This window comes from Esox lucius, chromosome 2 (assembly GCF_011004845.1).
Source record: "Esox lucius isolate fEsoLuc1 chromosome 2, fEsoLuc1.pri, whole genome shotgun sequence".
In the NCBI taxonomy this organism is placed as follows: domain Eukaryota; kingdom Metazoa; phylum Chordata; class Actinopteri; order Esociformes; family Esocidae; genus Esox; species Esox lucius.
Window position 1 is genome coordinate 13,433,992 of NC_047570.1, and position 25,134 is coordinate 13,459,125.

Here is a 25,134-nt window from a genome sequence, read left to right on the forward strand (position 1 = left end):
TGCTAGGATTGAGGTCTGAGCTTTGACTTGGCCATTTCATTCAGTAACTCTCCATTTTATCTTATTGAGCCATTCTGTTGTATTTTTCCTTGTGTGGTTTTGATTATGTTCAGTTCAGCTTCAGCTTTCCGTCAGATAGCTTCACATTCTCCTCAAACATTCTCTCATACAATATGGAATTAATGGTTGACAATGACAAGTTGGCCCTGAGGCATCAAAGCGGTCCCAAACAATAATACTTCCACGTTTAAGCTTTATGGTTGGTATGAGCTTCTTCTGTTCAAAGGCAATGTGTTGTTTTGACCAAATATGACGTTTCGGACCGTCAACTTTGAAAGCAGGATCTTCTTCCTTTCTGACCACCGTAAAGTACATTTTTGCACAGAAATTGTTTTCAATATTACATTAGGAGATTATAAAAAACATTTTCTCCCTCTCCCTCCTTGAAACCAACATTAACTCTGAACAAACTTCCCTTCCTCATTAATTTGGTATTTGATATTTTAATTTCAGAAATACAAATCCCTTTCCGCTCGACCTTCTCTACACAATTCAGGAAGTTAAGGTTAAGCCACATGTAATAAACAAAAATAATTTACAATGATTGGTTATTATTAGTTTTAAATAAATACTTAAATGAGCCCCCCGGTGGGCCCCGTACCCCTGGTTGAATACTCCTTGGTTATGATTTTTTTTTTAACATTCATGATTGGACATACATCTCACAGGCCGGACGCCATTGACATTTTACTCACAAACAAATGGGTTATACACTTTGCCACTTTGTTTAACCACAGTCACAGGGACGGGATGCAAGGTTCTAGGCCAGATTGTGTGCAGCCGCTGTTATTAGTGGCCTAAAGTTGATCAGGAATATCAGATCACAAATTTTTGGGGTGTGGGTTTTGGAGTTCTTGCTTGGGTCTGTCAGAACCAATGATGTGTTATCACACATGCTAAAACACATGTAAGACGAAAGTGGAGACCACACCCTGGGCTCTGTTCATGGCCCTGGTGATCTGCCATTTATGGGAGAACAGTTTTTGCCGCACCGCGTAAGCGGAGTCGGCCAAGAAGAGCGATAGTCTCTTATTGAGTGACTGACTGACTGAGTGAGTATACCTTGTTAAATAACGTAGTGGTTAGAGAACCGCACCGCACCTGCAAACTCCCGAGTTCGCAGGTGCGGTTCTCTAACCACTACGTTATCTAACCACTACGTTATCGTATCTCCTCGCAGGGGAAGCCAAGTACTCATTATGAATTATTCCGTATAGATGAAAACTTTGCTGGCAGTTTCATGGGATCACATCAGTCTCAAAACCCACGCACACGCTTGTGCCACTTTGATAAGGAGAGAGCAGAATGTGACGTTGAGATAGCAGAAACACTAGCCGCATGAGTGAAGGACCAGTCGCGCGAGAGTATAAACAATGTGAGGGCACAGATATCGTTGCGTGGAATTTCTCCGCAACTTCTCAAAATTCACCTGTGCCTTTTCGAACCTCCCTGTGACTTGTGAGACTGATGTGACGCCATACAGTTTACGGTCATATTAGGACTGTTTCTGGTGGATTTTTAAAGTACACATCCGTGCATGCGTTTTGGGTCAGGATAGACAAACATATTTGTTAGCTACAACATACAGTAGTTACGTTAGCCTTAATTGAAACTGTATACGGTTATATTGCGACTGTTTCTGGCATGGAAAAATCTACAGTCTCTCTAGCAATTGCTTAATTCTTCTGATTATTTCTAGAAAGTTAGTAGATACTAATAAGCCTATTACTGGCTAATAAGCTGTTAAAACGGCCAGTGGCAAAAGCAATACAGTCCATTGAAGCTATGGTGGAGGTAAACGTAATAAGAAATGTTAGTCAGTTTAACACAATCCTCAATGGAGTCTAGCAACTGCTGAAACCTGAAATACTGTGGGGTAGTGGTTAAGGACAGTGCCTCTCATGTGGAGGACCTAATTTCAAATCTATTGAAGGCAACGTCATTTATTTATTATTTCTGGTTGATTCCAGGATTCTCTTGTCTTTTCACTAAATGAAAAAGTTAGTTATTGTCACATTTATTGATGGTTAGTGTATTATTATTGTATGAAAAATGTTGTTATGCCATGAAAGAAAGAAATACGTTCTTATGCCATGAAATGAAATAGCTTTGGCAGACTCGCTAGCAATTGCTCAATTCTTATGACTATTCCAGTAAGTTAGTAGATAATGGTAAAGCCTATTACTGTCTAATATGCTGTTAAAACGACGGAGGTTGACTTAGTAAGAAACGTTAGTAAGTTTAACTGTATCAATGTTATTCACAAATGGCCAATTAACTGTTAAAACAGCTAGTGGTGAAACAGGATTTGTTCAAGATAAACACAAGAAGCTATACTGACAGCTGCCGAATGTGTAGCTCCGCGGTGTAGTAGTTATTGAAAATTCCTTTCACTTGGTCGACCCGTGTTCGAATCTTGAGAGGGTAAAACTTTTTATTGTGGGCTGGCTGAACTAGGCTTGCCTGGTTTCTTGTTTGTTCCTGATTTAACTGTTTGGGTCCAGGTAGAAATGTGGAACCAAAAAAGGGACAGCCAAAGATTTTGTTGTCCCTATGAGTGCTTTTGTGTCCTCCATCTGGGAAAAGTTAGCAATTCAAAGCGCTGTTATTTTGTTTTATTTAGTAAATAAATCTGAGATCCAGTCCTGACATGAGATTATGAAGCTCTTTGATACCAACTGGATGTTTGGACTAGAAATCACCAGAGCAATCAGTTAGCACCTCAGCTGAATGATACTGGGTTTTAATCAGGGTGTTTGTGTTGTCAGGTCTTTGGGACTGTTAATTGCTCCTTTAAAGTCATTGTGCTGAAAGGATGAGTTAGGGGTTTAATCCTTCCAGACAGGGGATAGTTGGTCTGATACTGCTCATTTGATGTCACAATGAGCAGCTGAAGCACAGAGGCAAATAATACAAATTATAGAGGTGGGAAAAAGCGATCATGTAGCATCAAATCTAAAGGTTGAGGTAATACTATTCAATCAGCTATTAAACAACAGTTATTTTCCAATTCCACATGTCCTGAGAAAAACTGAGTTTTAAAACACAACAGTTTTTGTTTAACAGTTTGGGATGTATCACTGAGGTTTCAAGCAACATAAATAATTTCCATTTTACAATAGCTTGCTTACGAGTGTGCATTGTACTGATTAAGGTGCTCAAATGTCAAGTGTTCGAGGCTTGAATTGTATGTGTCATCAGCAAATCAACAAAATCAATGGTGTATTGGGCTCAAGTGCTTTCCATCATGAGAGCGTAAACACTCCTAAAGCATGAGGGGTTGCTGATAAGGAGTATTGAGGTTGATTTTGCAAAGCCAGGTTGATATACTACACTGATAGTTTACCATAGCTAAAAGTCAAGCATGATTTGGGCTTAATTTAGCATGCAGCCTGGTCTGGCATTGTCACTCAAAAACTAAAACATAACAGACTGTTACTCTAGTTAGAAGTTACTGCAAAAGTCAATTAATCCCAAAACCACTGTTTTAGGTGGACATGATCGCTAGCAACAGGATTTAAGTAGTCATAGCCATTTCCTAACATACCAGCCTGTATGAAGTGCCAGTACATGACAATAGCTATCTAAACGCTTTTTGTTATGACTTCATGACCAACTGGTTAGCTATGATCAGGGACGTCACTTGAAAATCATGGATGGGGAGGCTCGTTTTGGGGGGTCTGGGCATGCTCCCCAAAACATCTTTTCATCATGTATTTTTAGAGTAACAATGGGTGTAAGTTATTTTTGGTCAAGGTTGGCTAAAAGTATAACTGTCACATAGTTTGTGTTAGACATTGACCTAATATAACTTAAATTCGATCTAAATAGTCCACGGTCTTCATCCATCCAACACCAACAAATGTCACAAGAACGGCTGAACTATGTAGCTAAAATACTTTTGTTAACTATAGTTTATAGTAAATGAACATAAACAGTTTTTTTCTGTTTCTGCACAAGATTTCTCTGAATCATTGTGAATAATTTCAATGACTGAAACATATTTAGTCATTAGCCCATTCATCTCAGAATAAAGTCATTAAAAAAATTATCACAATTAAAAAAATAAACATTTAACAACTGGATCTCCCTTCCTCTGAACATAATATGTTGCTATATGTTAACTTCAAATCCAAACAAACATGAATCTGTGAAACACAAACAGTTTTGCAACTGTGTTCCTGATGATTATTAGTGACATACAAATGTCAGCTATCATGTCATTAATGGGAAATTAATATGTTCAGTAGTTGTTTAAAAATAATACGACCCCCTATAAAAAAATACGACCCCCTATTATCGGCCATTGTCCCCAATGTTTGTCCACCTTACTATTTGGTTTAATTACATTAATCAGTTTTATTTGTATTACAAATGACAGATCATAGTCTTCTCTGAAGTGTCTACTAAAAAGTTGTAGCTTGCTTTCTTGCCTTCCGGTAAAGAAAAAAAGGACTGATCACTTTGATATTACATGACGTCGTGCACGACTGCAACTTGTCTAAACAATTTCCATACATGACATTTTTATGATATTTTATTTTTTTTACCTCCCTACATTTCTATAAAAACGGTGGAGGGCTAGTTGAAAGTTTATATTGATTAGCAAAAAAAAATAAAGTACCATTGCTTTCCACTGCTATTACATTTTGAACTTGAGAGGATATACTTCCCCAACCACTAGAAACGTTAGCTATTATTTACAGACAGCTGGCTTTAGATGAGAGAGTTACGTTCGTAGCATGAAACTCAAAAGAACATGCTGCCAAATGAACACAATTCTATACAATTTCTATGCCATTTGTAAGAAGTTTAGATATGATGGAAAGGCTGATGAAAAAAATATATCTCAGAGAAAATATTGACTGATATATTGATTTATTTATGTAAGCCCCCCTACAATAACCCTAGCAATGTCCCTGGCTATGATGAATGATTACTCATGGACAAACAGCTACTTTACACTAATCATTTAATTCAGGAGGATAACTGAAACGTAGCTGAAAACACTAAGTCAAAGAACAGATAGACCCCAGCAATTGTTATCATGTCACTCACCAAAAGATGCAGCAAAAAAGCCCTGCATGTACAACCGCGTTTCCAGAAGGTGGGGACGCTGTGTAAAATCAGAAAAACAGAAGACAATGATGTGCAAATCATTTAAATCCTATATTTATAGTAAAAAAGACAACATATTAAATGACAAATGTTATTGATTTTTGAAAAATATATGCTCACTCCAATTTGATGCCGGCAATGTTTCAAACAACAAAACACTGGAAAAGTTGTGTAATGCAAAAAAAATGCCTAGTTGAACATGTTACTGACTTGTTAATTGGCAACAAGTCAGTAACATGATTGAGAATAAAAAGAGCATCCCAGAGAGGATGAGTCCTTCAGAATTAAAGATGGGGAGGGCTTCACCAAAGACTGCACAGGCAAATAGTGCAACAATTAAAAAATAACGTTTCACAGCGTAAAATTGTAAAGAGTTTAAGAATCTCAATCTATGGTACATAATATTATTAAAAGATTCTGAAAATCCTGAGAAATTTCTGCACGCAAGGGACAAGGCTGAAAACCAATATTGGATGGCCGTGATCTTCGGGCCCTCAGGCGGCACTGTATTAAAAATAGACAAGATTCTGTAGTGGAAATCACTGCATGGGCTCAGGAACACTTCCAAAAACTATTGTCTGTGAACACAGTAATGTATGCCGCTGCATCCACAAATATAAGTAAAAAATCGACCATGCAAAAAATAAACCATATATAAACAAGATCTAGAAACGCAGCTGCTATCTCTGGGCTCAAGCTCATTTTAGATGGACTGAGGTGGAAGTGGAAATCTGGCTTGTGGTCTGACAAATCAAAATTTGAAATGATTTTTGGGAATCGTGGATGCTCAGTAACACTTCAGTCCTCCTGACTAAAGAGGAGAGGGACCATCCAGTTTGTTATCCGTGCACAGTTCAAAAGCCAGCATCCGTGATGATTTGGGGATGCATTAGTGCACATAGCATGGGTGACTTGCACATCTGTGAAGGCACCATTAATGCTAAACAATATATACAGATTTTGGAGCAACATATGCTGCCATCCAGATTACATATTTTTCAGGGAAGAGCTTGCTTATTTCAGTAAGACAATGTCAAACCACATTCTGCATGTATTACAACAACATGACTGTAGTAAAAAACTCTGGGTGCTAAACTGGCCTGCCTGCAGTCCAGACCTGTCATCCATTGAAAATATTTGGTGCATTATGAAACCAAAAATATGACAAAGGAGACCCCAAACTGTTGAGCAGCTGAAAGCATTATCAAGCAAGAATGGGGAAACATTTCACTTTCAGAACTACAGCAACTGGTCTTCTCAGTTTCCAAATGCTTACAGAGTATTGTTAAAATTAAAGGTGATGCAACACAGTGGTAAACATGTCCCAACTTTTTTTGAAACATGTTGCTGGCATCCCATTTTTCCAAAAACAATAACATTTCTCATTTTCAACATGCTTTCTTTGTGCTATTTTCAGTTAAATGTAGGGATGAATGATATGCTTATCACTGCATTCTGTTTCTATTTGCATTTTATGCACCATCACTATTTTTTGGGAAACAGGGTGGTACAATGTATCCAATTTTGGTTTGGTTGGTTGTTGCTTGTAACTTTGTAGCAAGTAGGTTGCTGTCTGTGTCAGCATGCTTACTAGATAACATTAAGTGAGACAGTTAATTGTGAATGCTAGTCAACCCATGAAATACTACACAAGTTGCAGACTATTTGCTCTGCTACTGTGGCTGTCTGGGAGGGTTAAAGTAGTAAAAGGAGAAGGTGGGTAAGTTCTGTTTGATGGTTATGTTAAAAGGAACAAAAGGTAGGTAAAATATCATGCAAAAAACACTTTAAAAGTGAATGAAGAGCATTTGTTGATTAGAATAATTGCATTACTAGCTAAAGCTAGTTCTCATTTCAGCTGCTGAATCTCTGCGTCACTTTGTTGACATTGTAGCTTGTTAGCAGGTAAAAGGACATTAAGTTAGATCCTCTCCATGTGGTGTGCGGTAACTCCCTGGAAATGTCTGTCATACAGTCCTTTACCGCACACCACAGCGGTTTGTCCTTATGCCTTCACAGTGCTGAGGGGTGCAGTAATTCCCTGGCAACACACATATCTAGTGTGTGTTAATGCGCTTGTATTGTATTATTTTACATAATATAATTTCTTGATGAGAGTGCGGTTAACTCTGGAATGTAAAGTATTCTCCAGCACTCCCCTGACTGTTGCTATGTAACTATGGCACATACAGATACATGTGGATGATAACTGTAGATACTATTGGCCTCAGCCTGCCTTAGTAATACACAGCTCAAAGGTATTCCTGCATTTACAAACTTGTCTAGCCCCCTACAGTGGCATGGAACATTTACATAATTTAGCAGATGCTCTTATCCAGAGCAAATTACAGTGGTGAGTTCATACATTTTCCTGCCTTTTCTTGCTGGCCCCCTGTGGTAATCAAACCCACAACTGTGGTGTTGCAAAAGTCATGCTTATACCAAGCGGGGCCTCTTCCTCTCTGTTGGTTGTTAAGCAAGCTGTTTAATGTCCCTTCACTCGGTCCTTTCAACATACTACCACTGCACCCTTGAGAGCATCCTAACCGTCTGCTTCATGGCCTGGTATTGGAACTACACTGCAAACGACCTCAATGCTCTACAGCGGGAATATAAGATGGCCCTGTATATCACTGGGGCCAGGCTCCCAACCATTCAGGACATCCATCCTGAACAGTGCTTGATGAAGGCCTGCAGTGTTATCAAACACTCCAGCCAGGCACTAATCATTCCCTTAACGTCCAACCAAAGGGTTTAAAAATCGACTGACGCCATGGCACTTGCACCCACATTTCTGTGTTTAGCTACCATTGTCAAAAACTAGCACTTCACTGGACACTCAATCTCTGTATTTTATTATTGTCAGTAGAAATAAGAGGGTGGGAAGTGAATATCTGTATCGAACCAGGAGTTTTACCACTGGTTCGCAGCTCCGCATTAACATTTATGACAGTTGTTTTGGACTGCAGGAGTGTTAGATTAGTGTTTACAGATAGAGGGCTTAATGTTTGTGGTTACTATTGGTTACTGATTTTAGGAGAGAGTATTTTTCCACCATGTTGTTAGTCAGGGCTAAAAGTTACAGTATTGACACTTTGAGCTTTCTGACATGCAGATTTATAAGTGATTTTCAACTGGCATACTGTAGCACCCATAAGACGCAGACTGCATATCACACTGGGAAAAAATGAACAGCATTTTGTGTGACAATGTGAGATTATATAATAAAAAAATAATAAAATTTTTAATTAATTTGAAAAAGTTGGAAAGGTTGGTAAAAACTCTCATTACATGTACAAATTGCAGCCATGTCATGGAGTGGTTGAATACTGAGTAGCTACTCCAGGGCTCAGAGGGGAAATCTACACATTCAGAAATCTCAATCAATAGCTACGAAATCTGGTGCTACGGTCCTATCCCAACGTTTTTGTACCCGAAGCCCTTACGCTATCCATTTTTTTCCCTCAGGGGATTCCCAGTCAAAACTGGATGCCTTCTGATTATCGTCTGAAGTCCGGTCCTTGCAGGGTTGATATCACCTACAATTCAGTGCAAAATGTAGTCAAATGTGTCCATTGTGGTGGCCACAAGCAGGTCATTTTAATCAACACAAACACTGTATTTGTCTGATGCCAGCCAAGACCCGATCAACACACTCCCTTTTTTGGCCAAGTCCACTGACATGTCCAGTCCAATGAGACAAGGCTGAGAGTCTATGTCCAAGGGCTGAGAGTCTATGTCCAAGGGCTGTCTACTTCATTATTGGACTGCAGCCCAGGATTCCAGAAAAACATTAGCTTTCTAATGACATCAGACCATATTAAGATTTCGTTGCTCTTGTATGCAGTAAATGCATATTTCGATATCTTATCAGATGTCTGATAATGTTCATCTCCTTTGGAAAATGGTCTTCATATCTTCTAATCACATGCTCTACCCTTTCTGTACTTTCCCAGGTGGTGGGTCAGATCGACAAGCTAACATCAGACTTTGACTTGGACCTGGAGCCGGATGACTGGACAGTGGCTACGGCGAGCAGCACGTCCAGTAGTGAAAGAGGCCTGGGAGAGGCGTTCAGGCTGGACTTCCTAAACCACGATGTGCTCTCGGACAGCTGGGAGTTCTGCAGCTACCTGGAAGCCTCTGCAGCAAATGCCTCCCGCAAAGCGGCGCCGTCAGAGCAGCCCGGGGACGCAGGGCTGGGGGTGGGCCGCGGTTGCATTCCCACCCAGACCCAGACCCCGACCCCGCCCCCTACCACCGCCTCAGCCTACTCCCAGATGAACGGGGGACTGCCCATCCCCAACGGACCTCTCGTTGTCACACCAGACTCATCCAGTGCCAGTGAAGAGGCCTCCAGCTCCACGCACAGCCACAAGACGTCCCGCACGTCCGGCACCAGAGAGAGAGTGCGCTTCAGTGACAAGATCCTGTACCACGCTCTGTGCTGTGACGACGATGACGAGGAGGAGGGCGAGGAGGAGCGAGGCGGATGTGCGACCCCGGACACCGATGACAGCGAGCCCAGTCCTAGTCAGGCCGGCTCGCCCACACCCCCGCTCACCTCCTCTGAGTACTCCGTCCTCCATAACTGTCTAGACCCTTGCCATGTCTCGTCTCCTGTGAAGTTGGCGGCAGGGACACACATGCTCCCCAGAAAGGGTCTCCTCAACCCTGCGAGCTGCCGGAAAAAACTGCTACGCAATAGCAGCACACAGACTGTCTCAGACAAGAGCACTCAAACTGTACTGCCCTATATTCCAGCCAAACAGAAAACAAAGGACCACTGAGAAACAGTAACTTTACAAAAGCAGAACTACTGAAGAAGGACTGTGTGCTATTTAATATTAAATACATAGATCATAGATTAATACACAAATCAATTAATAAATTAATTAATTACTAAATAAAGAAATGATATATGGGAAATTACTTGACTACCTACAGTCATTCTGAGGCTCAGGGAAATAAAGATGAAATGATAATGGCGGTTGCTTATGGCAATGGATAAAGGATATCGAAGGACCAAAAGGCTACTGCCTACTATTGAAAAGTACCGAATGGATTCCCTATTTATAATAATTTGCAACACTTATTGAGATTACTAAAGCAATCTTTTTTCTAGGAAGTTGAAATTGTTCTCAAATCGAAAAGTATAGAGAGGTTATTTCTCTCCTTATACACAAGAAAATATAATGCTTGTTCTTTAAGAAAATGATGCACATTCTGTACACTGAGAATCTGTATAAACATTGTCTTTTTCCATCTTCCAATTATTTCAAATGTCAAGGGGCTGTCGTGGTCTATCAAGGGGAGTGTATCTTAATGCACAAGTCAAGCCTTCTCTCTTGGATGTCATCACACCTGAGTAAAGGCCCAGAGTTACACAGTTTGACCTGCCCTTGGTTTTATAAATCATTTTAATAATTGATCTCTTGGTCTACTGCAGAAACTGGTCTTTTTGTGAGAGGCTGAACTTCAACTCCACATTGTGACATTTCCACTTTATCTATCCGTTCCTCTCTGCAAGGGAGCAAGGTTGTTATGGGTGATGACTTGAATAGAAGTGCACAAAGCTAAGATGCAAAAGGTTATGTCTCTCCATTCTGTATACCAGTAGGGATTTGGACTCAATAGAGCAGCATTTTATACACAGGGATTATGCCAATAGCAGTGCTTATCAATAGGGCCTATGGAGAGAGTGCTGTTAGAGGTCTCACTGCTGAGCGGGTAAACCCCTGCTCCTGGGAGTCCACAACAAAAACTCAGTCAGACCTCTCTCTATTTCCTCAGCTTTTAGTGGCAGACATGGACAGATGGTGAGACAAAGCCTTCAAGAAAGAGACTGGCATTTAAGAAATTTGTGGAGGAAGTTAAATAGTAGGTGGCAGAAAGAGAGGGCGAGAGCAATGTTAAGATATAGTGGGGTGCAGGGAGATGTTGGACAAAGAACCCATATGAGAACGCACAACAGGGTAAAGGGCTGACATGAAAACAACAATGTGGTGCTAGATTGTTATTCTAGGGTCTGAAAAAAAGGTAGCCTCTAATCACTGGGTAATTTATGTCTCTAAGGACAGCCAGAAATCTCTTGATACAGATCCATTACTGTCAATAGGTTGCGATACTCTCCAAGTTAGATTACAGAAGAGAACACACAATTTGAGTTTGACTCTTTGAAAGGCAACTTCTTTGCTAAACATTATATACAGTCAATATCACACACTTTACTTTGCAATATCTTTCTATCCCATACCAAAAAAAGTATATGTGAACATCTGAATTATGTCCCGTGAAATATACAATAATTGCCAAATTGTGTTTTCTAAAACGTGTGTTCCAAATACATTTACAAATGTATGTCATGCATTAAAATATATTTCAAAATGAATAAAAAACTATATGTAATTTGGCTAATTTTATATTTCACAAACCATAAAAACAATATATTTTAAATGCATTTTTTTTTACCATATGTGGTTAATGGATTTGGTTAAACACACTAAACAATGCATGTTTAGTGAATATTTTACTTTGTAAAGTATAGTGTATACTGTGGTCCCCTGCTAGGAAAAACCTGGGCATGCCTTTAGCTTTCACATCTTTCCCTTGCTGGTACAAACTTGAGTTTGCCACTCTTAACAGACTATGTGTAATGCAGGGTAATAATCAAAGATAATGGAGACAATACCATGCTATTTAAAAGCATCCATTGTATTTCACTAACTGACATTAAGTCAATTAAAATAATTATGCATTAACTCATTATATGGGAAACAAGTGCCCTCCCTGTATTTGGTGAATCAGCTGAGAATGCTTTATGAGTGACTGCAAGGTAAAGGTCAAAAAATTGTATTTGCATAATGCAATGCAAAAACATTTCTCAGTCAGGGACTGAGTTGAGCTAGAGTGCATCAGTTTCTCCCTATGGTTATTCTCTCTTTTAGGCAGAGATACATTTCAAATCCATACAGACCTCTTGCTGCAGAGTGAAAAATGAAAGGAGACTCTTTTATCGGTGCAATGATCATTTCAAATGTGATAATGAGAGAAAATGAAGAGGATGGAATCGTGTTTCAATGATGATTAGTACCAGGGATGTATTTGTCTTTATGGCACGCTTTCACTCACATTCTCGTTCCGTCTTGCTCTGTTAAGCCAGGAAACAGTCTGCATGACTGAGAAAGATGCATTGAACAGAGATCAATAGATGACTCCCCACAGCATTGGTTGCCATTTCACTACTTGATGGAAGACCAACATGGTTATCTCACTCATTAGCATTTATAAACAAAGCTACAGAAGGATGCAGGAAAAGCGTTATTCAGACCTCAACAAACTGTATTGTTATATTGAAGACTTTACAGACACAGCAAATTAAATACATAGGAAGGGAATTTGAACTTATTGTCTTTCATAAAGTATATCTCTTTGGACAAATCATTAGCAATGTGTCTCTTCCAATAGGCTCATTATTCATCTGTAATAGAGCATCTCATTGTCCCTAGCCTTGACTAGGACAAACTGGGGAAGCATCCAAAAGGCTGAAGAAACACTGGTGCCAACACAACTGGCTGGACAAGCAGTGAAGTTGTTCTGTGGTGATGGTTAGTGAATGTTATGAATTATGGCAATACTGTGTGTGCGCGTGCGTGTGTGTGTGTGTGGCTGTGCATGTGGGACAAAATACAGAAACACATAAACATGGATATTGAAAACATATTTACCTCATATTTAGTTCATTTGTAAATATATTGTTGAACTCTATGGAAATTTAAACGGGCCAGAGTGTGATCTATGCTACTTTAAATTACAGTTACGATGAAATTTGAGAGCATTATCATCCGAATAGATTAGAGAATTTATTCAAAATGGTCGCCCTCAGCTGGTGATTTGCAGGGTGTGTAATAATTCAAACAAAAAAGAGGGCTGTGATTGTTTACAAATATTGCCTGATTAGTGAGCTGTTGGTAGCGGATTTGGGCTTATCTGACCACAGACTCCTGATGACTGCTTCCTTCCTGATACCAGCCCTGCCTAAAAATAAATTATTACCGAATCTTAAATCTCATCACTCCAAGATGATTTTCAGAAGCATTATCTAATGTGCAATTACTCCCTACATCTTCAAGCTCACTTGATATGGCAGTTGAACAATATAATCAGTGACTGCACAGTTATTGACAACATTGCTCCGTTAAAAATGGGAGATTTGTTTTAACAGTGATCTAAGAAAGCTGACAGACAACCACGATTGTAGTGACTATAGGGAAAAGCAAATCAAACTGTGCATTCCCAGGCCCATTTATATCATCAGACAGCAAACAAAGAGACTCTGAAAACTGCATGAACGCACGCATGCAAGCCATACTATAATAATCTAATTGCAAATGCTTAGGGGGACCCCAGGATGCTATTTTCTATTTCCATCTGACTTTACCCCACCATTGAGCAATATAACAGCTTTTCTGAGGGTTCCAATCCAAAATCAAGGGCATGTACTGTACTGTTGAGTCCAGCCCTTGTGTAGGACCTGCCTATGTGCTTCATACTGAGCCCACAGCTGCAGGTCTCTCAAATGCTCAAAAATATGAGGTGACCTACCTACTCCTGACCCTATTCCCACCACACATAACATTCAGCTTGTCACTTCTCAGTCCATCGTGACCAAAATAATGAATGAGTATGCGTTCAGGGACTGTGATTCATTCTCTGAATACTGCCTGGATAACACCAAACCTATCAAAAAAAATTAACTGGACTTCAATGCCCTAAGCAATTACAGCTCAATTTCAAACATGCCCATTCAAGTGAAGTTCCTTGAACTTGCGCTCTCAATGCAGGTACGGAACTAGCTCTCAATCAACAATCTGCATGAACCCCCTGGCTTCTAATCACGGACATAGCCCTGTAAGAGTACCAAATTACGTGTTAATGGTAGCCAATGATTTTATGTCTGAATGAGTTTTCACCTTGGCATTCAAACCAGTTACTGGCCCAGTGCTCTAGTTACTGGTCTACTAGACTGTCTGGAAACTTGCATCAGAACTATGAAATAACACTGATGGAATCATGTCATAACCAAAAAGTGTTGCTGAGTATTTTAGATTCTTCAAAGTATCCACCCTCTGCCTTGATGACTGCTTTGCACACACGTTCCATTCTTTCAACCAGCTTCATGGCTTAGTCACCAGGAATGCATTTATATTAACAGCTGTGCCTTGTTAAATGTGAACTTGTGGAATGTATTTTCTTCTTAATATGTTTGAGCCAATCAGCTGTGGTTTGACAAGGTAGGCTTGGTATACAGAAAACCCTCATTATGCCTGTGTGAGGATGTGCAAGGGCTATATGACCAAGAAGAAGATTGATGGTGTAACATCGTATTACCTTGCTTCCACGATCACCCATCCTCAACCAAATTGAGATGGTTTGGGATGAGTTGGACAACAGAGAGAAGGAAAAGCATCCAAAATGTCCTTAACATATGTGGGAACTCGATCAAGACTACTGGAAAAACCTTCCAGGTGACTACCTCATAAAGCTGGTTGAGAAAATGCCAAGAGTACACAAAGCTGTTAAGGCATACTTTGAAGAATCCACAGTATGAAATGTGGTTTTTGGTTAATACTTGTTTCCATATGTGTTAATCCATATATTTGATGTCTTCACTATTTTTCTACAATGTGGAAAATTAAGAAAAATTAAGAAATACCCTTGTCCCTGTGTATCCAGCATTTTGACTGCCACTGTTTAGGCTTTTAAGCATTTATTGAAACAATTAAGCTAACATTTGATTTGAAGCAGTTTATCAAAGCAGAAATACTCTAAACCTGATTAATCTGAAGAATGAAGCAGAAATGCCAGACAGAGCATACCCATGGCTTTTGGTTGATCAATTAGAGCAAAACTGGAGCAGGACGGATGGCCTCCATTTCTACACTTCTACATTTCTCTCTGCAGCAACCTAAATTACATGCACTGTTGTTAGACTATAGCTTCACTCCAAGCACGTACTCTTGACACACAAACACCAATCAAAAGACCTGTCAATCAAAATAGTCAGCACATTTTAAACACAACACAAGAGCACATCACATTCTTCCTTCCTTAAATAATTTGATATTAAAAAACTAGCTGGCACGTAGCATGATATCAAAACATGTTGCCTATGAAATATACACTGACTTGGAAAGTGAACAGCTGAGGCTGTTCAATTGTTTCAATAGGCTATAGCTTAGGCAGGCTAATGACAAGGCTAAAAAAAGAGTATACACACAGATTGTACATTTTATATATTATTGGCTACATGGCAAATGGCCTAGTGTTGACTCACCTACTGATCATCATAGAAATATGCATATTTCATAGGCTCTACTTAAACATCATTGCATGAGCGGATGTAGTAAATTACCAATATACCATGGCTAAGGAGATCTGTTCTTAGATCACATCGCACTGCTTGCAAGTGCCCGGACACAGCACTGAGCTGGGATATATTGGCAATATGCAATAATAAGGGGTTACTGGTGGTCTGGCCAATATTTATCATATTTAATTATTTCCTAATCATTTATTTAAAAGCTCTTTTCATATCAGTGTTGATTAGTATGTCATTCATTTAGAATCTTTATGTTATGTTTTTGAGGCTGGCACAAAATTCGATTTGGCCAGGCAGTGCCCCCTGGCCCACCTATTCCCATCCCCCTGCCAAGTTGCTCGTTCCAACATGCTGTTCTTCACACCACTGTTGCACAGCAAAGTCATTTGCCTGTTTGTGCCAGTCTATTAGCTTGCATGGTTTTTGCCATTCTCTTTTGACCTCTCTCATCAACAAGCTGTTTTTACCCACAGGGCCGAAGTTGACTGAAGGTTTTTTCTTTGTTACACCATTTCTTTGTAAACCCCGGAAACTGTTGTGCCGGAAAACCCACGATGGCACCATTTCTGAGACACTGGAACGGATGCATTTGGCATCAACTATCATGCCACACTCAAAGTCACTTAGATCACTTGTTTTGATGCCTGTCGACCTGCTTTATATAGCATTCCACGGCCACGGGACTCCCTGTCACTCTGCGCAAGCCCTTTCTGTGAACAGGGTTATGCACCTAATCAACCGGCCATTAGGTTCATATGTCAAGGAGCCTTCTTCCAAAGACTGTGGATTACATGTTGTGACAGTCCTTTTTCTCTGGTTTTAAAACATTGCCCAAAACCCTTTTCAAGTTCTAAGCTAGGTTAGGCTTTATGGTTTATTGAACCGGGTCGAATATTGTTTTGGGGGTGTATTGCAGAGGGTTCCGGGTTTTAGAACAGATTCAGTCACAGGACTTGATTTGACGTCGACAGCAGATCCATTTTATTGCCTGGCATCACCCTGATCAATGCTCTAATCACTGCCTAGAGGGCACTGTTTCTGTTTCAATGATCACAAGCCCACAAATTAGCTCTGTTACACTGGTGTAAGCAACATGTATTCCATGTATCACTATGCAAATAGTTGACTTGAATTTTTAGACAATCTAAACATGATGTGACACTGTAACACAAAACACACACTCCAACACAAAACACACACTCCAGCCCCAGCCACTCTGTCTCTCTCTTCCTCTCAGTTTAAAGGTCCCTTGATTCCTTCAGTGAGCTGAAGAAAATGGATGACGGATCTGTGTTTTCTTTGCTGATTGGTAAGGGTCCATGAAGTGGAGAGCTCAATACAGTCACACTGATTACTATGGATTGGCTAACGGCTGGGGCTACTGAGGGATGATTTGTTTCATCTCTGTGTCATTTATTTCCTGCTGCTACCAGAAAAAACTATTTATATTCCCTCACTCCCTCCATCCTCCTCCTCCTCATCTCGACCAAGCCCCTCTGCCGCCCACCCATTCCAATTGGTGACATCTTTGAATTTGGCACTCAGTCACTGCAAGACACATGTCTACTCTACTCACCAGTGAAGAGATAATAATTGAGACTGAAATGTTGGTCCAACAAGAACAAAGACATTGCAATGTGTCAGCAAGCAGCCACCAAATTCAGAGCCCCTAAACTATGTCCAATTCATTTATCATTGTATGATAAATCCAACAGTTAGAAAGATGTGCCCTAAGAAACATCTAGGAGTAAGGAAAAGCATTCACCAAAACACACATAAGGGCTATAGGGAGGTGGGCATGTTTTTTACAACCACAATCAAGTACTAGATCTATGCAGGTGGGAACTGGACAAGGCCACACCCAGCATCATTCACCATTTGATTGGGCTCTGAGTGATTAATGAATAGCCCCGGAGCAGTCACAGATAAGATTAGACTTTCACAGCTAATGAAGGCCATACAGTGGGGCAAAAAAGTATTCAGTCAGCCACCAATTGTGCAAGTTCTCTGATTTAAAAAGATGAGAGAGGCCTGTAATTTTCATCATAGGTACACTTCAACTATGAGAGACAAAACGAGAAGAAAAAAAACCCAGAAAATCACATTGTAGGATTTTTTATGAATTTATTGGTAAATGATGGTGGAAAATAAGTATTCGTTCAATAACAAAAGTTAATCTCAATACTTTGTTATATACACTTTGTTGGCAATGACAGAGGTCAAATGTTTTCTGTAAGTCTTCACAAGGTTTTCACACACTGTTGCTGGTATTTTGGCCCATTCCTCCATGCAGATCTCCTCTAGAGCAGTGATGTTTTGGGGCTGTCGCTGGGCAACACGCCCTCCAAAGATTTTCTATGGGGTTGAGATCTGGTGACTGGCTAGGCCACTCCAGGACCTTGAAATGCTTCTTACGAAGCCACTCCTTCTTTGCCCGGGCGGTGTGTTTGGGATCATTGTCAAGCTGAAAGACCCAGTCACGTTTCATCTTCAATGCCCTTGCTGATGGAAGGAGGTTTTCACTCAAAATCTCACAATACATGGCCCCATTCATTCGTTCCTTTACACGGATCAGTCGTCATGGTCCCATTGCAGAAAAACAGCCCCAAAGCATGATGTTTCCACCCCATGCTTCACAGTACGTATGGTGTTCTTTGGATGCAACTCAGCAATCTTTCTCCTCCAAACACGACGAGTTGAGTTTTTACCAAAATGTTATATTTTGGTTTCATCTGACCATATGACATTCTCCCAATCCTCTTCTGGACCATCCAAATGCTCTCTAGCAAACCTCAGACGGGCCTGGACATGTACTGGCTTAAGCAGGGGGACTCGTCTGGCACTGCAGGATTTGAGTCCCTGGCGGCGTAGTGTGTTACTGATGGTAGCCTTTGTTACTATGGTCCCAGCTCTCTGCAGGTCATTCACTAGGTCCCCCCGTGTGGTTCTGGGATTTTTGCTCACCGTTCTTGTGATAATTTTGACCCCACGGGGTGAGATCTTGCATGGAGCCCCGGATCGAGGGAGATTATCAGTGGCCTTGTATGTCTTCCATTTTCTTATAATTGCTCCCACAGTTGATTTCTTCACATCAAGCTGCTTACCTATTGCAGATTCAGTCTTCACAGCCTGGTGCAGGTCTACAATTTTGTTTCTGGTGTCCTTTGACAGCTCTTTGGTCTTGGGCATAGTGGAGTTTGGAGTGTGACTGTTTGAGGTTGTGGACAGGTGTCTTTTATACTGATAACAAGTTCAAACAGGTGCCATTAATACAGCTAACGAGTGGAGGACAAAGGAGCCTCTTAAAGAAGTAGTTACAGGTCTGTGAGAGCCAGAAATCTTGCTTGTTTGTAGGAAACCAAATATTTATTTTACTGAGGAATTTACCAATAAATTCATAAAAAATCCTACACTGTGATTTTCTGGATTTTTTTTCTCATTTTGTCTCTCATAGTTAAAGTGTACCTATGATGAAAATGACAGGCCTCTCTCATCTTTTTAAGTGGGAGAACTTGCATAATTGGTGGCTGACTAAATACGTTTTTGCCCCACTGTAGCTGAGCTCTGGTGTATAGATTGTATAGATATTACAATTCTAAAAATTCAGCACACAGTAAGAGACAACATTTTTACCATAAAAAAATCTGATATTCAAATTATGACTTAAACAAAACAAAAAAGGAAAGTGAAAAATAAGAGAAGCAAGTTAACCACAATTTCAACATATTAGTCGAATGGCAGAAGAAAAAAAAACACTGTGCCACCCTACCCAATCGTGGTTTTGACAGCCTCATCACTGTTTGATATAAAGAACCCTGAACCCATTCAACTGAACTGAATCTGTTGGTGTGCATCAGAAGAAAATAGACACAAAATAAAGGGACAAACAAACAAACATCAGAACATTCCATCCAATTCTAAAACCACAGGCAGTGCAGAACTCAGCTGAGTACTGCATATACTATACAATCCCAATGAAATAGGAATGAAGCATCACAACAAACAATTCATTTCAGTTAGTCAGCAACTTCTAATTCTTTTGCAGAATAAAATGAGTTACCGTAATTTCTGAGGCGGAGAATTTCACTTCAATGACCTGCCATTAAGTTACAGTTATAGACAGAAGCACTACATAAAAAACGTTTTGAGCATTAAGTTTTCAACTTTTTCCATATACTTTTTTTGTGGTTTCTTGCGTTGTAAGGTGGGACATTGTTTCATTCTAGCATACTGGTCCTCAAAAGGTTTCTCCATTGCTGTAAATTTAAGAAAGTCACAATTTGCCAGTTACTATGGTGACAGCAAAAAGTTTACAATTAACAATATGGTGAACACATCCTTGCAATTTATGTACAATATAAACCCCAGCACAAGAAATATATACTACAGGGTCTGTAGTCTTCAAGTATTTAATCCTACCATTCAGGCAATCTCATCTTTTTGAAGTTGGTCGAGGAAGCCTTGGTACTGATGAGGTGCAGGGGCACAGGTTATTTTCCTATCTTAGTGATTGGCTGGCAGTGGTGGTAAGATGCCAACAGGTGTACATCTCAGACATTCTATCTCTGGGTTTCATTATGACTTTCCATCGGCCAAGAGTTCATGGTTCAGGGATGTCATTTACGGCAGTAGCATCCAGATATAATTTCCCACACTCAAACAGGTTGGTCAATCCGTAGGATTTCAGTCTTTAAGCAAGGGGTTTGTCTTTAAAGGTTTTTGGTAGCATTCAATCAGCAAGCATTCTTATACGCTTTAAAGGACAGACTTGGAGATCCTGGTGCAGAGACAAGATAAATGTCTCCTCACAGAGGTCTGCTGTGGACAATTTTGTTGTTTGCACATGTCTGTCTTTGTGTTAATCTCTTTTCTGCAAAGGCATATCTTCTTTCCACCTCTACTCTTTCCTGTCACCTGCTGACCTGACCAGAGTGAGGCATTGTTTACTCTGCATCATTCAAACAACCTCCCTGGTCCCATATGGGCCTCGTCATTGACCTCCTGTGGAATATTCCACTATCTGCTTCCCCCTTCTCCTGTTGCTCCATTGTGAACCTGCTGCATAAACCACTAGTCTGTCCCACAATAATACACCAAAAGACTCTCTGGAGTCTCCATGAACATTATATACATTTGTAGGCCTCATCTCTGAGGCAGTTCTTGGTACAGCCTTTGGATTCTAGAAATGGTTGTGGTGTTAGTCCCTGCTTTGAGCTGTAACACTATTCCGCTTGACTAGAGATAGTCTTCATGCAATGTTTTTTCCATTCCATTTTTTTCCATTTATAAATACCTGGTCAACAAATAGTTTACACACATTTCAACTTTCTCTCTATCCACTAGCCGTAATGTCCCAATGAAGACCTGAATCTGGGTTGTTAAGGCTGAGCAGTGATGCTACCACCTGAAAAGTACTTCCAGGTTGACTCAAGCCCTAATCGGCCTTGACAAACCCCTGTAACATGTTTGTAACACAGACACAGTGAGCACTGCAGCACTTTTTCAAAAGACATTGAGATATTTATGTGGATTTCTAATCAGAGAGAACAGGTCCTGCAATTTGTAAAACACCTGCCTTTGCAATATCTATCGTTGACGAACTACATAAACTGTTCCGTAGACCTAATCCATTTTCAAGCAGCATTAGTTCAGGTTAATCCAGTATTTGCAGGCACCATATTATTGAATTTTACTATTCAATTTAGTTGACTGGCCTAGTGAAATAAAATAATATAATTGAATGTGTGGACTTTTATACAGGTAACAAATTCAAACCGGTGCAGTTAATCTACTGGTTGGTAGGTGATCAAATACTTCATGCAATAAAATGCTAATTAATTATGAAAAAATCATACAATGTGATATTCTAGAATTTTGTTTTAGATTCCATCTCTCACAGTTGAAGTGTACCTATGATAAAAATTACAGACTTCTACATGCTTTGTAAGTAGGAAAACCTGGAAATTGGCAGTGTATCAAATACTTGTTCTCCCCACTGTATAATTAATATCCATATGTATCACATATTTAAAAAATGCTATTCTTATTTCCATAGCGTTTCTTAAGACATGCAAAACAAAATCTTTGAAATTAATTTAAAAGTTACAGGAAGTACCTTCTCTGATTGACAATTCAAGAAAAATCACCTGCAGTGCATTCACGACACGGGATAGGCACGAAGAGAGAAAAGTGGAGAATCATTTGCAGAAGCCATTTCCTGTGGAGAGAGAAAGATGATTGCGTCTATGAACCCTCAGCGCCTGCTACAATTATCAGCCATACAAATGCATACAAGTTACATATTCCATGAAATTGCTCAGAAATCATGCATCTTTTTACATTCAGCAGCTGAGCAACAGTTCCATGATTAGGCTACTTGATCAAAAAACTATATAACTGCAACAAAGAATAGATACAAAGTCCCCATGGAATGTCCTTGACTTTCAGTAGGAGATGAAAATGGATGACAAATAAACAGCTATGGTATGTATGGGGGTCTGTTTGCCAGTATACTTTCTATATTAGACCTGACTGAAATGCAGGGGAACCTGGAAGACCTAAATACACAGTCAATTCCACTAACAGAAAACCACTACTAAATTAATTTTCAATAGGCCCATGGGACTAGATGACTCAAGAATATAAATGCCCAGAACAGCAAAGTGCAGCTGCAGTAAGTGCAGGTGGGCAACTCTAATTCTGACAAAGCACAGTACAATTTTAAGAAGACGCAGGCAGCAGTTCTTTCCAGGCAGCTCTACTTTGGCAGACTGTCAGCATTTTCATGCCATTTACAGGTATAGGCCAGTAGGGCAAAGCATTACTGACAGTTTAGTACAACCAACAAATAAGAGTTAAATTATGATGAAGACAGGTTGTATGTACAATGCACTTCCCCAAGTGGCCCCTATTTTCATACAGTATTCAAGATGAGGGCTTTCCCCATTGCTTGCTTCTACTTTTCCTATACAAACCTACCTGTCCTTATCTATGTGACATTATCTACTTCACTGTGTTCTCTGACTTTAATGTGTCCTCCATTCCAGCTCTGGAGGCCATCATTGAGCACTTCATCAAACATCAAGTGATTGACAAGGGGCCAAGGACAGGTAAGAGTCACTCAAACAGGGCTCTTATAGAGGAGGAGACGACAGACGGGGAGCAGTGTGGCCGTCTTTTCTGCAATATCAGATGTTACAGCCAGGTGATTGATTGTAGTATGGATTAGAATTGCTATTCATTGATACACCCAGAGACAAGGCTGGTCCCTAGAGAGACTCTCCCTGAAAAAACCAATGATTGCAATAATTACTGGAGACACCAGCAGGGCCTGGTTCCACACTTTTCACCTTCTCTGCTCTTTTCTTATATAATTAACGCAGTTATGATTTGTGTAATTGGGTGGTTTTAGCAGTTCCTCCAGGATTCAGGGAGTAACGCCGGCGCACGGTCTGACAGGAGTTCCTGCGTGTTGTTTTGACGCTGCTGTGCATCGCCAATACATCAGAGCAGAGATCATTCCCAAATGAGAGCAATTAGTCAAATGTCAGGTTCCGGCTTACACTCTCTGGGTGGCTGGATGACTACATCGCACAGAGGTATGTTTAAAGATTAATAGCTTTGGGATTTTAGTAAGTCATCGTGCTTCAGTAGAACAGGAAGAATAAACAAACAAAAAAAAATAACATTAAACATAATTAGCAAATGATTACCTGCGACAGTCTGTGTCTGTAGCCAAACACAGTACATACACCAATATCCCAGTCGGGTGACAGGCTAATACAATCATAAAGTACACATTAAAATAACCCTGATCGTAGTAAACATGGTCTCCACAGCAAGCACTGTACTATCACACTTTGCCGAGGAAAGTCCCTTTAGGGAAAGGTATTCAAAAAGCATCTCTAAGTAATAGCATTATAGAACAATTTTTTAAGGGTATTCTAGTGAAGTGGTCAATCAATGCTCTCAGCTGCTTGTGTGTCCCGGCCTTAGCCTGATGCCCCTATAAGACCCATAAACCACAGCGGTTAAATGGTTCTGTGGGTCTGGGCTTGTGTTTGGCTTCCAGCCCTATGCCACCCTGAGTGTTAGACTAGGGGGTTTAACAGCATGTCAGGCGTAAATCTCCAGGCTGACTGACTGATCTCCCATGTCTCCAGCTAGGATTTACCACCTGCACAGTGAGAAGCACTGAGGGGCCAACCTCGCTAGATGCCAAGAAACATAGAGTAGTTAGATCGATGTTATTATACGTGCAACAGACACTTAACAATCAAGTATTGATTATTTAAAAAAGACGTACATTCTTTTATCTTCTACCTAAGTTTGTATAATGATGAAGGAGCAACAACCAAGCTTTTTGGACACTTTGAAACATTTACTGTGTCACCATTCCATTGTGGGTGTGTGAAAGTGCCTCATAATGGTCTTTGACAGTGTGACAAGAAAAGGGACTATTCAAATTAGGGCAGAGACCCCATCTACAAAGTATCTTAAAAGAGCAAAGCAAGCTGTCAGTGTTAGGCTGAATTAACTCCAAGGTCAATAACCACAACACAACAACAAAGCCTGTACAAAAAGACTTGCACTACAAGACTCCTACCTTGTTAAATGAAAGGATGTAGTGCAATAATATTAAATATCAATGCATAACTCATGACCGTACAAAGTAATGATCAAAGGCTATTAAAAAGTAATCTGACCCTAAATTAATCGGAATACAAGCCATATCAATTAATGCCTTGACTGCAGGAATGGATCTGATAATTGAATCATATAGATTTACTTCACATTGTAAACTAAATAATTACATTGTAGAAGGCATACCGCTTAAAGTATAAAATAGTACTGACGTTAACAAATCATTATTCTAGGCAAGAGAGGGAGAGAGGGACAGATAATGCATAGCCTGAAAGGAACTTTTAATGTATCACACCATGATATTCAGCTCAATCATCTGTTTCCTCATTCTATGCCATATATCTTAGCCCAGCTGCCCTGTGTTCATTCTTACATACTGTAAAATGCTCTTCTAAGTATTCACTGTGGAGCCTGGTTCTTTGAAGCAGTTATGTGTATCACATTCTCTGTTCTCTCAAGCTATTGCTAGTCTGCACTGTACACCAGTGTCATTAAGTCCAAAAAGGATGCATTCTGCATAGTACTCGATCTGCTACTATAAAAATTCATGGATTATGATTACAGGGAAAGAGAGCTGGATCTGGATAACAATATATCCTTTGCATCCACTTTTTCTGCTTCTTATATCTTTTTAGTTTCAGTGGCACAGTACTAATTTCCCTCATTCATCCTCTCACACTGACTGGACTGGTGAATGAAAAGTGGAGATCCATTCTCAAACCATTACCAGCTATTTCCCAAAGGTCCAGTCTGAAAAGCTCCATCACAGTGTTTTTAGAGAGGGTAAGAAGAGGGACTTGGCAGGGAGGAGAATACATTTCTGCTTAATTAATCCCACTCCTTACTTTAGGTATTAAAAGCCAATGGTCTGTTTAACAACTTTCCGCGACACTAAATGGGCAATTAGTCATAGCCTAATCATTTTTCATAAA

The 25,134-nt window shown here is 40.0% G+C and overlaps 1 protein-coding gene and 1 long non-coding RNA gene across 6 annotated transcripts in view; one reads left to right on the top strand and one right to left on the bottom strand.

Moving 5' to 3' along the window:
• The window catches only part of insyn1 (inhibitory synaptic factor 1), a 62,513-nt gene extending 52,069 nt beyond the window's left edge, over window positions 1–10,444 (top strand). For both annotated transcript variants that reach the window (XM_010878653.4, XM_010878660.5), the window contains exon 3: window positions 9,135–10,444. In XM_010878653.4, the coding sequence (XP_010876955.1) occupies window positions 9,135–9,968 (834 nt within the window). In that variant the 3' untranslated portion in view covers window positions 9,969–10,444. The remainder of the gene's footprint in view (window positions 1–9,134) is intronic.
• LOC105015476 overlaps window positions 1–25,134 on the bottom strand; it is an 82,093-nt gene that overhangs the window by 52,158 nt on the left and 4,801 nt on the right. For 3 of the 4 annotated variants that reach the window (XR_004576459.1, XR_828373.4, XR_004576461.1), the window contains exons 2-3: window positions 21,706–21,776; window positions 5,119–5,176 (exon numbers count right to left, since the gene is read on the bottom strand). This is a non-coding gene — a long non-coding RNA (uncharacterized LOC105015476). The remainder of the gene's footprint in view (window positions 1–5,118; window positions 5,177–21,705; window positions 21,777–25,134) is intronic. The other variant, XR_004576458.1, reaches the window with a different exon arrangement.